This window comes from Coccomyxa subellipsoidea (genome assembly GCF_000258705.1).
Source record: "Coccomyxa subellipsoidea C-169, whole genome shotgun sequence".
In the NCBI taxonomy this organism is placed as follows: Eukaryota; Viridiplantae; Chlorophyta; class Trebouxiophyceae; family Coccomyxaceae; genus Coccomyxa; species Coccomyxa subellipsoidea.
In genome coordinates this window covers 396,015-412,385 of record NW_005178031.1, presented here as the reverse complement: position 1 = coordinate 412,385, position 16,371 = coordinate 396,015, and the positions used below count along the sequence as shown (strand labels likewise).

Genomic DNA, 16,371 nt, shown 5'->3' with positions numbered 1-16,371 from the left:
GATCTGTAGAGCTGTACATGCTCTGCTTTGCTGAACATTGTCAATGTGCCAGCCAAATGAAGAGGTTGGGCACCAGATGGTGGCGATACGATGATCAAGGCATTTGTCAGCTAGACAATGCAGGGTAGCTATGTAGCACCCACCAGTTGTTGCCTTGTGCTCCTTGGAGCACGCCAGACTACAGCTGCGAGCTTGGCATCCTGGACATCTGTATTTGGACGGCTGTGCTTTGCAGACTTCGCACTGGACCTCCCCTGCGAGTCGGCAACAGCAAAAAGAACTTTCAAATTTGTATGAGGCCTGTGAGATGCAAGCAGTGATTGATGAAGGGGCTTTGGGCAGGTCCACACCTGACGATCTGGCTTCCCGATCTGATGTACTGACCCCCTTCTCGCAACTGCTGGCGCCAGTACTTTCTTTCCTAGAGGTGCTGCAATCATTACATGCCATATTGTTTATAAGACGATGAGACTAAACCAGAGTCAGCGTATGTTAAACATATGTGAAGCCTTTCAATCGGGCGAAGTCCAAGGATTCAGAATACGGATTAGTTTAAAGGTATGGATCAACACAAAGCACATTGAAAACTGCACTTCATCGATTTACGAAGGCTGTATCTTCAAGCAAAAGCAGTCGTACATATTGTAGTTACACCCCCATGCATGCATGATTCCAGAGGGTCGAAACCCTGGATCAGCCCGTTGAATTTTCGAAGTTAGTTGAGCTTGCCACAGCGCACGAGGTATTTGGCAGATTGAGGTAGCTTTCTACACCTCTTGGAATTCCACACAGGGTGAGAACCGCTGGAGGTCTTGAGCTCTCTGTCAGCACTGCAAAAACTTGCCCTATAGATTTCCCCGAAGCTTCTTAGATGACGCTTGTCGGTGCCCACCTACTGCTTGCCGTCCTTCTTGCTGTGAACGTTGCGACTGTCGCGCTAGCACAAGGCGTGGTGAGCAGCGTTGTATCGAGCGTCGGTGCGTTCAATCCTCCGGGTCACGAGCTAGTCAGTGAAACACGGTTGTTGTTGATGTCTAAAGTTGGAAGCCATCGCGAATAATCAGGAGCTTTGTTCTCCTCATATTCACAAGCAATCATATGTGTTTTGTTTATGAGCGCTTCAGTCTCGATTGAGCCGGACGTTTGCTGCAGGTTCAGCCGTAAAAACGGCAACGGGCGCGGGAGGTGAGGCTGCAAAACCCAATTTCCTCGTCGAGCTGTTAGCACTAGCACAAGCACTGAATCAAGTAACAACCTTTTCGACACATTTTCTGACGGATTTGCGTATCATTGTCCTTGATGACATCACAGTGTTCGCGCTACGCAGACCCCATCTTGACCGGTTTTGATGGCCGGAGCTTCGAGTTCGTTGGGGAGGTCGGTGCTTACTATAACGTCATCTCAGAAAAGCAGCATCAGGTGGGTGCAAAGTTACCTATCCCTTATGCACTTGAGGCTTCACGCATGTTCTGTTAGGGAATTGGCTTTGCACCAGCATCCTTCTTCTTCCTGTGACCTTTCAAGGTTGCAGACAGGCAGCGATGAAGTTGTCTCAGGACCTCCTTTTTTGATACTACGCAGATGAGCATGAAGCTGAAGCTGGGCCAGATGTGGGATCACAATGGCACGTACATGGAGGGCATCGGCTTCCGCTACCAGGATCACAAGGTCGTCATCGAGCTGGCCTCCGATGACAGCATGCACGGTACGCAGCAGTATTCTTCCGGGGTCCGTTTCCAACAATATTTGCACAAGTGTGCATCCACCCCTTCACTTCATCTTTGATCTACTGCAGCCATCGACCTGCACTGCCAATCCTGTGGTTCAATATTGCTGCAGTGTACCTGGACGGCAAGCGCCTGCAGATGGCCATGGACGAGAACGAGCAGGAACACTTATTGGGCCTGGATTCTGGAGAGATGATGCTGCTGTGGCAGCTGCACCGGCCCGACTTGGGCCAGGCTATCGAGATCAACACAGGTGCATGCTTTAATCTCTCTGATCATTTCCAAATGTCTACAGAGAGCAATGTCATGCAGATGGAGGCGTTTGTGCCAGCACAGCACATGCCACACTCTTTCTCTTCATGGGAAATCCGCCAGTGCAGGAGCAATTCAGTCCTCTTCTTGTTCTGGCTGCACGGCCCTGTTTCCATCTTTCCTGCTTCCTTTGTGCCCACCGTCTTGTCTGCGCATTCACATGTCTCCCTGTTTCGCTATGCAACCAAATTTTACACCTGTCTGGCACCTTATGTGACTGCCTGGTGCTGCATCGCAGATCTGCTGTCTGTGATCGTCTTCCTGACCCCTGCTGGCACGCGTGATGAGGGCGGTGTGATTCAGCCGGCCTACCTCAACTTTGATGCTGCCCTGCTCGGACCCCCCGCCCACGATCTGAAGGTGGGGGATTTTAACCCCTGCAGCTGAACACATCAATAGGGCAGGCAGCATTGCCAAGTGTTTGAGTGCCGCATGTACCTGTAGTGCCACATCTGATCTGCGGTGCAGATCCACCTGGTTTTTAGATCGAGCAGGAAAGTTACTCTGGTGCCCGTCAGATCATTACCGGTTCATTGAGTAGTCCATATTACCCCTGTCACTGCATGCTGCTGCGAAGGCAGAAGACTGCGCGCAACCTTTGTCAACTGTGCCTTGCGCACTGTCACATTGTGTCAGCTTTCAACCAATGCTAATACTGAAGATATTGCACACTGCTGATGTGGCGCAGGGTATCATTGGCATCGGCTACGAGCGTCTAACGGCCGCCGCCGCAGCCGCGCCGGCGGATGATTTCAAATTTCACGGCGTGGATTCCGATTACAAAATAGCCGGCTACTTCTCGACCGCGCACAAGCACAACGCGTTCGGTGTGGCGGCCGCGGCCGGCCGGAGTAAGCGGCGACTCATCGAGCGCGTCGACGTGGCGTTTCCTCTCCGCTTCCACGCCGGCGGCGTTCCCTCCAAAACCCCTATCATTCCCCCCTCTCGCCGCCGCCTGATCGAGGCAGTCACTCTTCCCCGCCGCATGTTCCAGTGAAAATACAAAAAATTGAAGTTCGACATTCTTGAAGCAAGGAATCATTTCTGTGTGGATGCCTGGAGAAGACCTCTGCTTATTGCCAGAGAGTGACCCTTTCTTGTGAAGGGCAGTAAGAGCGCTCGGCAGATGTGTTTTGAATGCCTCGTCAATGCTTGCAGCGTTCTGGGGTGCCTCTTCCGCAGCACGTAATTATATTTGACTAAGGATTGCATCATGTACGCTACAGCACTAAGATTAATTGCTGGCTGTATTTGAGGATGTTGCATGTTCATCAATGGAGAGTTTCTATTTATGTTTGCTGGTGTGCTGACCTGTCTCGCTCTCTTGCTTGCATGATCTGTTGCTGGCGTGAACTGGTTGCAGCAAATTGCTGCAGTGATCCGCAGCAATAGGAGGATATAGCAAGGGAGCGAGACAGGCAGCACAAGATTTCAGGTTTTCATGCAAGCTGTCCTGCAGGGTGTTTACCTGCATGGACAGGTCTTTATTTGCTACTCGCTCATTCTGTTGCCCGGGGTTTTTAATGCATGAAATGTCAAAGTTTTTAATATTGTGGACTTCACTGGCAAGGGTGGCCGTGCACTCGAGAGAAATTTCAGAAGTTTAAAGGGTTGAAGCAGAGTGGCAACGCAAGGCTATGCATTGAAAGCATGAGTGTCTCCCTGGAAAAGCTGTGCATGTGACAGCTAAGTTTATCTGAAAGCACAACGCTCTTGCAGCTGAATGGCTTTTACACACCTCCTGATACGGCCTGTAACACAGTGTCTGGATCTGAATATACTGCCGTTAGGCACATAATTAACAGCAAAATCTACCATTGCACAGTCATGGGGCGCCTCTCGTTCCCAAACACAGGCGGGGACATGTCAGGCTTCGCAGTCACCTTCGGCGCGGCCCGAGGACTTTCAAAATGGAAGGCCCTGTACTGGTACGGGCTCTGAGAATGCTTGCTTATTTTTTGTTGTTGTAAAGGTATTTTTTCTGTCTGTGACAGATGGGCTGTTTCCGAAGAAATGGCTCTCTGAGAGCCTCTCTCCTGTCTTAAGGTGGTTTGAAATGAAGGCGGTTAGCTGACAAGGAATGACACAATCTTTTAAGTGCCTAATTTGGCACCAGGTCCATCAGACTGTGAGAAGCGGTTGAGGCACCCTGATTGAAGGAAGATGTAAAGAAACGGAGAATTGTCAAATACACATCTACAGGCCCATTCGCATTTCTCGAGGCTGGCGCTTGCAAACTTTGTTTGTAACGCTCGGCTTCGATGGATCTACAGGCTCAGAAGCTGCGCCCATTAGGCTGGAACCACTTCATACGGTACTGACTTATCTAACCTTAAATAGTAAGAGAGTCACTGCTATGCAACTGCGGTATTATGCGCCAAAGAGAACTATGTACACGTTTGGCTGCTACATCTGCATGCAGCTCACATCAACTGCTCACCTAATGCTCAGTCATACTTACTGATCAGATTTCCTCTCTTCCGGAGATCGACTTCCGAGAAGTTCAGTTCGGTTAAATTGGCGAAGACAGCAGCAGTGTTTTGGACACTTCAGCTTGATTGACTGGTATTCCGCAGTACTATCTGTCATTTGATTGTCACATCATCTCACAATGGTCCCTAAATGGGCCTCGACTGTGCCCGTCGCCCTTCTAGCAGCGTCACTCTTAGTGATGTCTGCAGCAGCAATTGGCGCTTCTGTGGGCGCTAGCATTGCCCTTGGTAAGTTACTATCCTTTAAATGCGTCAGCCAAGATTGCTGAGCATCGACTGGCGAGCTCTGAATCGGCCCTCAGATCGCCGAGCGCGTTGATCAGTCGTGGTGTTTGCTGGGTCGAACTCAAATTCTGATGCTGCACGTAAGACAGCTTGACGCTTCCATGCGTAATGACGTGAGTGATGTCTTCAGGAAGCTCCGCTGGCGACCCGATAATGACAGACTTTGAGGGCCACACCTTCGAGTTCATGGGCGAGGTGGGCAAGTTTTATGACGTCATATCGGAGAAAGATCATCAGGTACGGAATTTCTCCAATCATTCTTCCAGGTTACATCCAACTTCTGGGGAACGACGAGCAGAACAATCCTCAGACACAGCTCCGACATCGTCAATTTCCTGTGCAGATGACGATGAAGCTGAAGCTGGGCCAGATGTGGGATCACAACGGGACTTACATGGAGGGCATCGGCTTCCGCTACCAGGACCACACGGTCGTCATCGAGCTGGCCTCCGATGACAGCATGCACGGTGAGCTCCTGCTTTTCCCTTTGAAAGCCCAGCTGACTTTCGCACCTGTGCGCAGCGAGATAATGGGATGTTTTGCGAGCAATCCCCAGTCTGCAGAGATTCTTGATGGAATGAATCCCTGCATCAAATGAGAGGGACAACTCACCTCCAGGTCTTCATGGGCTGTGAATGGCACCCTGTATATCTTTGTATGACTGATCACTCAACCTGCGCACAAGCTCTTAATTTTTATAATTACTACACGTTTTTCCTGCCAAGAGGCAAGTTGCGTCTTGCAGACAAGCTGCAGCAATGGCTGCCGAAGTCCTACCCCTTGTCGGACTCGCCAGATCTAAGCAAGACCCAATCAACCGTGGGCACAATGCTCAGTATTTGTACAGCCTTCCGCCAGCCGGAGCGTGGCCTAATTTATTGATTGCAATTGCAGATCCTTCTCAAATCCAAAAAATGAGCTTGGTGCACTCAGGCCAGCCAGAGCACTGATTTGCAGATTGTGTGCTGCAGTGTCTTTGGATGGCACCCAGCTGGAGATGGCAGAGGATGAGAATGAGCAGGAGCACATTCTGGGCCTGGAGTCTGGAGAGATGATGCTGCTGTGGCAGCTGCACTGCCCGGGCATGGGCCAAGCTGTCGAGATCACCACCGGTGCGCGCCCCTTAGGGCTCCAGGGGCAATTGCAAATACCTCATTTTGTAATTTATTCGGGTAAACAAACATGGAAGCTGAGGTCTTCCCTGTATTGGGGTGTAGTGGCGTGTAATCCTTCATTCGGAGGCATGCTCAGTGAGCATTGCTCACTTGTCGTCTGTGAAGAGGGTCGCTTGGATGCTCTTGCATGGAATCAAGGGGAGGGGCTCCTTTGCCTGCTGTGCTTTCAGTGGCGAGAAGGAGCATTCCCGCGTCCTAAAATTACTGACTAAAGTAGTTATCATATTTATTCTGTGGGCAAGATGCCCATGGAAGCAGAGTCTTGTGTGTCTCCCAATTCCTGCCGGGCAACACTCCTCCTCCATTGAGGTCATAGAATGACCAAGGCTGAGTTGTTCTTAGTCATTATGAGTCACAATGAATAACTGACTGAGCACTGCGCCAACGGTTGATTGGGCCTTGCTTGGATCTGGCGAGTCCACCATCAAGGGAAAAATTTTGCAGGCTTTGACTGCAGCTTGTCTGTGTACGCACCTTCCCTCTTGGCAGGAAAATGGGATAATAACAATCAATGACCTTGTGTCATGTGGCTGCAGATCTGCTGTGGATTGTCATCTACTTCACCCCTGCCGGCACGCGCGATGAGGGCGGTGTGATTCAGCCTGCCTACATCAACTTTGATGCTGCCCTGCTGGAGGCCCCAATGCACGAGCTCAAGGTGAGCAAACATCCCGTTTCACAAAGTCAGCAAGACTGCAAAATACACAATCCCTCCGACGGTTTCTTCCAGTAATGTGGCCCAGAGACAAGCATTTATTGCAGGGGACTAAGCTAACTATTTGGTTTAGAGTCCCCTGGATATTGTCAACAAAGGGGTGCACAAAAGGGACTGGCAAGTCGGGGTGACATGTCTTGTAACATCACCACGTGGGGAAGAGATTGCTGCTCGAGACTCCATGCAAACCAGAAACATTGCAGCACTGTGTTTGGCCAGACAGCAGCAGCGCTCAGAGCAGAATTTCTCCAACCCGGACCTCTGTATCATCACAGCCACCTCAATCCCCATGCCCTGTACTTACTAATGCTGTACCCCATGCAGGGGGTAATTGGAGAGGGCTACGGCCGACTGGCGTCGCCCACAAAGCCATCTTTGCCGCGGGACGACTTCAAATTCCACGGTGACGAGAGAGACTATATTTTGGACAGCTATTTCCCGGCCGTGACTCACAAGGTTGCCAGGGCGTTTTCGCGTGGCTACAGCGCTTACGGGGGAAACCGTAAATTGATCGAGAGCAATGACGTGGAATTTCCTCTGTCCTTCCGGTCAGGGCGTTCCCTCCGCGCCTGAGTCAGCGTTCCTGAGGATGCCTGTTTTGGCGATACGACCGGTCACAGGGGCAACAAGATATATGAATATCAGTAAATCAGGGGGCTATCAAACATGTCCTAATAGCATTCCCCTGCCCCGGTCACTTGTTTAGTGGTTGTTGAAACCTCCAGGTTTTGTGCAGCCTGCTCGCTCCTCTGCGCATGTGGCAGCAGCTGCCGGCAGCACGGATGTCCTTCAGTGACGGTGCTCTTTTTTTATTTTTGATCTTCTTGTGCTTCTTCTATATTAGTGAGGGTGCGCAGCGGCGGCCTAGGCCTATGAGCCTGCGCAAGTGCACACTGTAACAATAGCATGTTTTGCTCTTACGCATGTGATGGATTTCATGAGCCTCAATATAGCCCTGAGGGCTTGGTGAGGACAAAGCTTTTGGGACGATGTATGAGAGTGTACACATGCACAATTTAAGGGGCCTAGGACTAAGTTTCTGTATTGTGACACTGCTGCTGACCAGCATCGAGGATGTCATGCTGATCAGCAGCCCCGCATGTGATGATCACATGAGGGCGTCTCGGAATTCACAGCCAGGCGCACCAAATTTGAGTATAACGCACGATTTTTTTTTCGAATGCAGATCCTTGCACCGCTGTGATCCATCGGAAGTCTCTGGCAGTTGCCTTGTAAAGAGTCCCCTTTGGCCAGCTATCATTGATCAGTCATGACAGTCAGTCTCACTCCTGCATTCTCGGTCACACGTGTTCCTTTAGGCAACACTTCTACTGGTATCCGGATTTGCAAAGAACGGCATATATTATTGGCAGCAAACACAATTAGGTTTCACAATCCATGGAGATTGATTGACTTCACGTCAACTGTTGACATCAACTTTGCTAATTTGGCACTTGCATGTGTGACCATATTGGTACTAATGACTCGTAACTCAACCAGCTCCTAAAGACCGGGCCGGAGTACCTACAAGGCAAATGCAATGCATCGCCAATCGAGAAGGGAAGTCAATGTCCACAAACAGGATGTGTAGGAGTTGGGCAGGCGATAATCGCGGCAGTTGGCAGCAGCGGGCAACATGGGTAGGCAAGGACAGGACAATCTTAGTGTAAGAAGAGGAACATTTTGTAAGACGAGTGCACAGACAAGTAGGTGGTCATGAGACAGCAGTGACAGAGGAGCAAGCATGCAGAAAATTCAACTATTTTGAAATGAAGTTCATCGCCATGGCCAGCCACAGCAGGATATCTGGTACATCAGTTGTACCTTCACATGCGCCATCCAGGTACTACCTGATGACAGTATCCTAGCTGCTCAATCACTGACTCGGTGACTCATCTCCCTAATTTATAATTGTTTCCAGTCAAATTCTGGGATCCCAGTCCGGACGCAGTTGCCTTCGCACATACATTGCGGCACCTGACAGTACGGTGCAAGTTTGGAAGGTTTTCTGCGCTGTTGCTGTCAAAAAATTGTCATTTGTCATGGACAAATTGAAAGGATACAGACCAAGGCCCAGCCCATCAGTGAGTCACCTGATAGGATCGGGTGACAAACGGATGTCCCATGTTCGAACGACGCACTCCTTCACAGACCATACTTTCTCGATACTCGCAACAACGGCCTCGCCGTCTCTGAACTTTCTTTGATCTGATCACAGAACTTCATCCCACTTCAGCGATCCAGTCGCACCAGTATGGCTCGTGGCTTCGCTATCACCCTGCTCGGCATGCTGCTTTGTGCAACGGTCGTTTCCGTCGCTCGCGCTGGTACGTCACAATGATTCGCTACCGTTATGATCCATTTCTATTAGTTTAGTATCACTCGTGCTGTCAGACAGCTTAGAGGAGCACATCGGACTCCTCCATCCCATCACGGCGTTCGATCTGCTTCATTAGTCAAAGCTCCAGGCAAAAGGCTTGCTCAAGCGTCAAGCTTACTAGTTTGTTAGGTTTTACTGCCAAGCTATTTTATCGTCTCTCGTCTTGGGCGGTTATTCAAGTAAATGTTTGTGACGATGTCGGCGAGGGATCAGACGCGGCCTTTTCTGTGGGCCAGATCATCTCTTGAAACTATCCTCAAAAAATATTATCAACAGCTACTCCGTGTATTTTCAGCTACCAGCGTATCCTTTGGTGGTTCATCGTGCGGAAATTCCGTCTTGACTAATCTTTCGTTTGCTCTTCGACGGAGTCGACGGAGCACGTCCAGAACGATGAGCTAACCAGGCATTCATTCTGAGCACAGGCCCACGTCGTGGACTAGCCCTGCAGAAATTCTTGGTGCTTCAGTTTATCTCGCCCTCATTTCCCCACCCCCTGCTCGTGTATCTCAAGGGTCGTGACAAATCTCTCCTGTACAAGCAGATGGCGAAGCGAGCCGTGGCGGTGGCGGTGGCGGCCGAGGCGGTGGTGGCGGCGGCGGCGGTGGCAACGGTGGTGGCAACGGTGGTGGCAACGGCGGTGGCGGCTACGGTGGCGGCGGTGGCGGCGGTGGCAACGGTGGTGGCAACGGTGGTGGCAACGGCGGCGGCGGCGGCGGTGGCTGGAATGGTGGTGGCAATGGGTGAGTCCTCTGATTTGTCACATGAAGCATCAGTTTGGGATGGCCCCGTCTCTTTCAGGCAAAGCCAGAAGTCCCAGGGACTACATGCAGGGCAACTGCAGCCACATGTGTGGGGGCCTGCAAAGTCTGCAGCCCGGCAGAGTTATGCAGGGTTCCCTACCAAGAGAGAGAAACATTACATCGTGCCAGCCAACAAGGCCTACGAGTACACGAGTGCATTTGTGCTCCACAGTCTTCCTTGGTACTGTTCAAAATTTTGTGATTTCAGAAGCACAGAACCCTGTGTATTGCTTGCAAGCCACGGACTGCTGTAGTCAGATTGACAGCAGTACTGAGAACATGTGCACAATGCAAGCCCTGCTGAAATATTTCTCGGTTGGTGCCTCTGCAGGGATCCCATCATGACCAGCTTTGACGGGCACACCTTCGAGTTCTTCGGCAAGGTCGGCGCCTACTACAACGTCATTTCTGAGAAGCAGCACCAGGTGAGTCACCGCTGACTAAAAGATCTTACATGCTGCACAACATGCTCCATTGTTGCGCATATGTACAATGCTGCATGCAATCGCCCAGATTGTGCTCTGTGAAGGCTTGCAGCGCACGCAGCTGCCAGAGTATTAATGAATTTGCGGGTGTGTCTTTCTTTGCTTTTTTCTGTGTGTTGTTTACCTTCTTCTTGGTGGCACCTCAGCAAACACTGCACAGGGCTGCGCAGCCATGCACACAGCGGGAGCGCAGAACAGGTCATCTTCAGCCCTGCCCGGGTCCATACAATCAGAGTCTGAGGGGTGTGCGTGCTGTGCTGCGCAGATGAGCATGAAGCTGAAGCTGGGGCAGATGTGGGACCACAACGGCACCTACATGGAGGGCGTCGGCTTCCGCTACCAGGACCACAAAGTAATCGTGGAAATTGGTACAGGCGACAACATGCACGGTGAGTCACCCACTGAGTCACCCGCTTAGTGTTCTAGTCTGTTGCGTGGCTTAGTAAACAAAGCTCTGGCTTAGTAAACAAAGAAGGGATCACATCTGACCAGCCTGTCATCACTCAGATTGCCATGTGGAAAGGTCGCTCTTTTTTACACATTTCAGTAGGCTGGGGAATCGGCTGCGAGCACATCAAGCAGTTGGCTAGCTGTAACTTGCAGGACCTGCCTGGCAGCTGCTTCTATTCCGCACTGCAATTCCCAGCACCTTGACGAATACATCAATGCAACGGCTCGGTTGAGCTCGGCTTTGGAGACGCTTTGGACCTACACATGCTGCACAGAGCATCAGATTCTTGTTTCTGGTTTGCTGACAATCTGGCTGTGGCTGCTGCTGCAGTGTACCTGGACGGCGAGCGCCTGCACATGGCAGTGGGCGAGAATGAGCAGGAGCACATTTTGGGCCTGGCCTCCGGTGAGCTGATGGTGACCTGGCAGATGCACCGCCCCGACGCCGGCCAGGCCGTCGAGATTATCACCGGTGCGCGCTCTTATTCTTTTTATTATTACACGCTGTTCCTGCCAAGAAGGCAAGGTGCGTCTGCAGACAAGCTGCAGGTGAAGGCTACCATCCTATTCCTTGCTGGATCGCCAATCTAAGCAAGACCCAATCAACCGTGGGCACGGTGCTCAGCATTTTTACCGGCCCCCGCCAGCCGGGGCCAGTGGGCGCGTTGAGGAAGCATATAATTTGCAGCTGCATGCAGCTGACACACTGGGAATCTTCCGCTGCATGCAGCTCTTGCTGTTCTTTGTTCCTAGCAAAACAGAATGTAGCAGTACCTTGGTCCTCTGCCAGTTACCTCTGCACACACAGCTGCACTGGCTTGAAAAATCCTTGTGTCCTGCGAGGTCTGCTGATCTTCGGGCTATAAATATGATCAAGTGCATGTCATTCTGGCGGCGGGTGCTGCTGCGGTCTCAGGCCAGCCACTTGCTGGTCAGGGGTTCTGTGGCCATGCCGTCACCATGCACGTGTGTTTCATGTGAATGCTGAGATTAATATCAGAAGGCTGTGCTTGCCAAAATAGCCAAGCATCTGGAGACAATCTGCAGTACAATGCTGGTCCCTGTTGGCACGCCTCTGCAAATTCAGTACATATGCCACATGCCTCAGCACCCAACGAAATGCTCAGCAATCTCCCCTTCTGCTGTGAGCCTGTGCGCTAAGTGCGGATGTTGCTGTGGATGCAGATTTGCTGTCTGTGATCGTCTACCTGACCCCTGCCGGCACTCGCGATGAGGGCGGTGTCCCCCAGCCGGCCTACCTCAACTTTGATGCTGCCCTGCTCGGACCCCCTGCTCACAGCCTCAAGGTGGGGTGCCAGACTCCCAGCACACCATTCTTCAACATTACGGCATACTGTATCTTTGCCGCATTCTTCTACTCCCTCTCCTGCAGTATCGTAGGATCCATTAGTGCCTCTAAGAGTGGACGTGTTAAACGCCAAGCTTGAGCACAGCACTAGGCAGCATTTTGAATCGCAGGCCCGGCAGCAATTGTGTTATTGCGCCCCGTTGTTGCTGCTTGACATACTAGGCCTCTCTAAATGCTTGACAGGGAGAAACCTGCTATGCGCAAATCTCACCACCCTTTTCTCCGGGGAGCTGATGCGAGCGGTGCACCCTTGCAGGGCCTTGTGGGAGAGGGCTACCAGCGCCTGGTGGCCGGCGCGGCCGAGACAGACGACTTCAAGTTCCACGGCGATGAGGACAAATTCCGCATGGATGGCTATTTCGGGACATCCCACGTGACTAATGCATTTGGCGTCGCATCGGGCTCGGCCGGCTTCGGCCGCAGCCGCCGCCTGATTGAGTCCTCCGGCGTGGCGTTCCCTCTGCGCGCCGCCGGCGGAGGAAGCTTCCCGGCAGCCGCCACCCGGCCGGCCGCCGCCGCCGCCGCGCTCGGCCGCAAGGCCGGGATCTAGGTTCAAAAATTTCAAGTGCGGGCTCTCTGTGCTCCAGGGGCCTTCCATTTGCCACAGCGCCCTGACAGCAGTTCAATGCAGCTGTTTGTCACGCATGCGGATGGGCATGCATTTGACTCTGCTGACGAGTAATCCTATACACAAGTGAAGATTTGCTGCACTCACGAAGTATAAGGGCGTTTCTTTCCGAATAAATAATGAAGTTGTGCCCATCAGCACCCTTTCATTTGCACGGCCTGGATGCTGAGCGGATCAGGGCAGATGCTTGATTGAGGCTTTGTTTTTTATACATGAAGTATTGCAGAAGTGATGGGTGCCTATGTCAGTGTCCTCCGGATGTGAATGCGCACTGCAATGACTGATCATTGCTGCGAGCTTTCCCCGGTGAGACTGGTGCAGCGGCGCTTGTTACCTCGAGCATTTATGGGGGATTTATTTGACAGTACTGCATTTCTTTGCGGTTTAAATATTTGAAGTGTTTGCAAGGGATCTGAAGTGAGGCTTGACACTGTCTGCAGCAGTGCTTCCTTCTCATCGTGATATTGAATTTGATTGGGTTCAACAAGTTGCGAAACATGCAATGGTTGTCATGTGCTTTTGGGCACACCCTGAAAGCACCTGACAGCGCATGCTGTTGAAGTATGATTCGGATGTTTTCTCTCCATTTTAGCTGCCAGCTCTGCTTGCCTAGTGCGCATCAGTGCCTGCGCACGCGTATTGCCCTGTCGTAGCTCTCATATCATGACGGACAGTCTTTTGTCAGCATTGTAATCTTCTTCATTTTGAAGTACTGCCAAGCAATAGTCAAGAGCCTCACCAGGATCACCCACACAAGTCAGCTTGTACCTTGCTGATCACCTTCAAGCTTGTGCTTTGCTTATCACTTCTTGCGAGAGTGGATACCTAAAGACAGTGCGAGCACCAAGGGGGAACAGCCCGTGACGGCTGCCTCACAGTGTCAAGACTTTTGGTTCACCTTAACTCTGTGATAGCACAGACCCATACAGGTGACCACCCCTTTTCACGTACATGCATTGGTCTTGAAGAATAGGTGACTCCTCACGAGACGCCAGCCGGTCCTGCGCGCTGCGCAGTTTCGTACTCTGTCACAGACGCTCGAGCTTGTCCTCAATTGAGGACAAATTGCAAATTGACACCGGTACTGCACAAAGAACTCGAGCGGGGAAATGTCGACATCAGGATAAATATTTTAGAAAAAGCGTTCTGGGAATTGACCCGTCCTAGACTCTAGGCTAGAGAGCATATGGTGGAAGATGGGCATTCCTCAGGAAGCATGCACACCTTCAGCCAAGCGATGCCAGAACAGGCTCGTCTTCGATCCAGATGTCGACAGTGGCTGTCGGACAGTCAAACTTCCTGGAACATCGTCAAACCTCGTTATCTGATGCAGATATTTCTGGGGTTAGCTTCTAAGATTGTGTCAGATATCTTTGGAGAGTTTTGAAACGACGCTGCAGTCTTGGAAAGCTTTCGTCACAACAGAACATCCTGCGCGATGGTCAATGGGCGCTCTTAAAGGCCACATGGCCCCGTTCTTGTCAATCTCGCAGCAACACATCTTTTCCGTACCCTCAGTATCAGACAGCTAAGAAGACTGCAAATCTTGGTGAGTGTCTCGCCATTTCAGCGACCGTAAGGCACAAGTCATCTGCATCAAAGCATAAGACACTAAAAAGGAAAGCTTGCAGGAGTCCTTGCAAATGGCCGGTGAGGAACAGGACACCAGAATTGCTGCTCTCGAAGACCAGGTCGCTGACCTGCAGGAGCAGGTGGTTGCTCTCTTCAAGTACCAAGCCAGCATGGAAAAGACTCTGGAGGTGCTATTGAGCAATGCAGACATTGCCTGGAATGTGAGCACAACCTTCGAGGCGTTCATTTCAGGTGAAACCGCCTTCCCAAACTCGCTAAGTTGTTGCTTATTCTCCCAGCACCTTCCCGGGAAATGTAGCCTCTGCTCTGCTGGGCTGGCTGACTCTGCTCTCCTTACGTTCTATCTGCTCGCAGAGTCCAGAATGAGATGTATTCAAGCTCAGCAGCAGCAACAGCAAAATGCACAGCAACAGCAGGAGCAGCAGCTGCAGCAGCAGCAGCAGGCACAGCCATTGCCACAGCCACATCCGCAGCAGCAGAAGCTACATGCGCAGCCACAGCCACAGCCGCAGGCACGCCCGCAGCAGCAGCGGAAGCAGAGAACTGCAGGGAAGCCCCCAGGAAAGCCCAAGGCTGCCAGCAAAGCAGCCAGCGTGATACCCAAAAAGAGGGTCTGGGCTGAAATTCCTCCCGGGCTGGACACAGATGTCAAGAGAAAGAGGCTTAAGGCCAGAGTGTGTATGAAGTGCGGCCTGAAGGGGCACCACATCAAGGACTGCAAGAATGACTTCAATCCGGGCAAGCCTGCCGCGCAGCCGAGCATGCAGCAGGCGCAGCAGCAACAGGAGCCGGAGCCTGGATAGTTGCTCTGAGTTGCCTCAGATATCAGGGCCTTAATCCATGCAAAGAAGCCTGTTCGGAACCAGAGTTGCTGTTTGGAACAACCGACTCGGAGTCAGAGGAATACTTGCTGCAGCTGCCAGCACACTGAGGATGTTACTTTGCCAACTGTACCAGTAGTTCTGTTGTACATATATGACAATTCACGTAAGCTCATGAGTTCATAGATATATCAGCACTGCAATGCATGATTGCTATCAGATCAGTGGGCGCAAGGTGTCTTGACACAATTTTTTACAGAGACAGTAATCCATGAGGACTGAAAGATGATTAAAGGGAGATTACGCATGCCGCACAATGACACAGTTGCACGACTTTTGATAATTGTCCCTTTTGAAGTGTGCTAAAATATTATGATTCTACAGTTGTAATTCTCAGCAAGCGCCCATCTGTAAGATTTACACAATTCTATCCGCACATTCCGGCAAGCAACCATTGTTCACATGCAGATCTGATAAGGTCAACTGTCTGGAATATTCCACGAAATGGTATTGGTCCACATGTAAGATACTCTCAAACACCTGTGAATACTCTCTGGTCCGAAGCTCTTGAATTTGTCTGGTGACACCACCAAATGTACATCAACTGAACAGGAGTGCTGCTTCACCCAGCCAGTGCGTCTCTTGATCTTGACAAAAACAACAAGTACAAAATTGCATGCCACAGGAATGGCACACAGGTGGCAACTGCCATAATTTGGGGCTTCAGATCTGATCCAAGGATGGCAGCTCCCAGGTGACAGAGCAGCTTCCTGGCAGGCGGAAGCCAATGTGGCCGCATGCAATCTGGGTCTGGAGTCCGCTGACTCAGCAGATGCTCCCCTGTCGCTCTGCCTGCATTTGCCTGCAAAGATCTCATTGTAGTAACTCAAAAAATCTTGGCTAGCTTCAACAGGGACTTCAACATGGAACACTTCAAGTTAATTGAAAAGTCTAGCTAGGATCACCATCTCACATGAAGAACATTCCATTTTGAATATCCCCAGTAGTGGCCAATATCCAATTGCTTGAGGCACGCAGAGCTTTAGAAACACTGCAATGTCGACAGACTTACCTAGTCTTCAAATGGGCACCGATGCAGTCTCGCTGGCGTGGCAGGCTCTTCAGAGCTTGCGCGA

At 51.2% G+C, this 16,371-nt stretch overlaps 4 protein-coding genes across 4 annotated transcripts; all 4 read left to right on the top strand.

Moving 5' to 3' along the window:
• Nucleotides 1-801: 801 nt before the first annotated feature.
• On the top strand, nucleotides 802-3,036 carry COCSUDRAFT_66852 (hypothetical protein; the record flags this gene model as incomplete). Its single annotated transcript, XM_005645868.1, has 7 exons — nucleotides 802-977; nucleotides 1,153-1,185; nucleotides 1,328-1,419; nucleotides 1,582-1,705; nucleotides 1,840-1,980; nucleotides 2,278-2,399; nucleotides 2,728-3,036. Exons 1-7 carry the CDS (start codon nucleotides 872-874, stop codon nucleotides 3,034-3,036), a joined length of 927 nt encoding a protein of 308 aa, XP_005645925.1. The 5' UTR covers nucleotides 802-871.
• A 1,900-nt stretch (nucleotides 3,037-4,936) lies between these two features.
• On the top strand, nucleotides 4,937-7,279 carry COCSUDRAFT_56599 (hypothetical protein; the record flags this gene model as incomplete). Its single annotated transcript, XM_005645867.1, has 5 exons — nucleotides 4,937-5,053; nucleotides 5,160-5,283; nucleotides 5,788-5,928; nucleotides 6,528-6,649; nucleotides 7,031-7,279. The coding sequence occupies 5 exons, from the start codon at nucleotides 4,937-4,939 to the stop codon at nucleotides 7,277-7,279; spliced, it is 753 nt and encodes a 250-aa protein (XP_005645924.1).
• A 1,681-nt stretch (nucleotides 7,280-8,960) lies between these two features.
• COCSUDRAFT_43124 (hypothetical protein) lies at nucleotides 8,961-12,743 on the top strand (the record flags this gene model as incomplete). Its single annotated transcript, XM_005645866.1, has 7 exons — nucleotides 8,961-9,033; nucleotides 9,631-9,829; nucleotides 10,221-10,314; nucleotides 10,640-10,763; nucleotides 11,156-11,296; nucleotides 12,010-12,131; nucleotides 12,450-12,743. The coding sequence occupies 7 exons, from the start codon at nucleotides 8,961-8,963 to the stop codon at nucleotides 12,741-12,743; spliced, it is 1,047 nt and encodes a 348-aa protein (XP_005645923.1).
• Nucleotides 12,744-14,464: 1,721 nt separating this feature from the next.
• COCSUDRAFT_56597 (hypothetical protein) lies at nucleotides 14,465-15,217 on the top strand (the record flags this gene model as incomplete). The annotated part of the gene is made up of 2 exons (XM_005645865.1): nucleotides 14,465-14,645; nucleotides 14,769-15,217. 2 exons carry the CDS (start codon nucleotides 14,465-14,467, stop codon nucleotides 15,215-15,217), a joined length of 630 nt encoding a protein of 209 aa, XP_005645922.1.
• Between the last annotated feature and the right edge of the window lie 1,154 nt (nucleotides 15,218-16,371).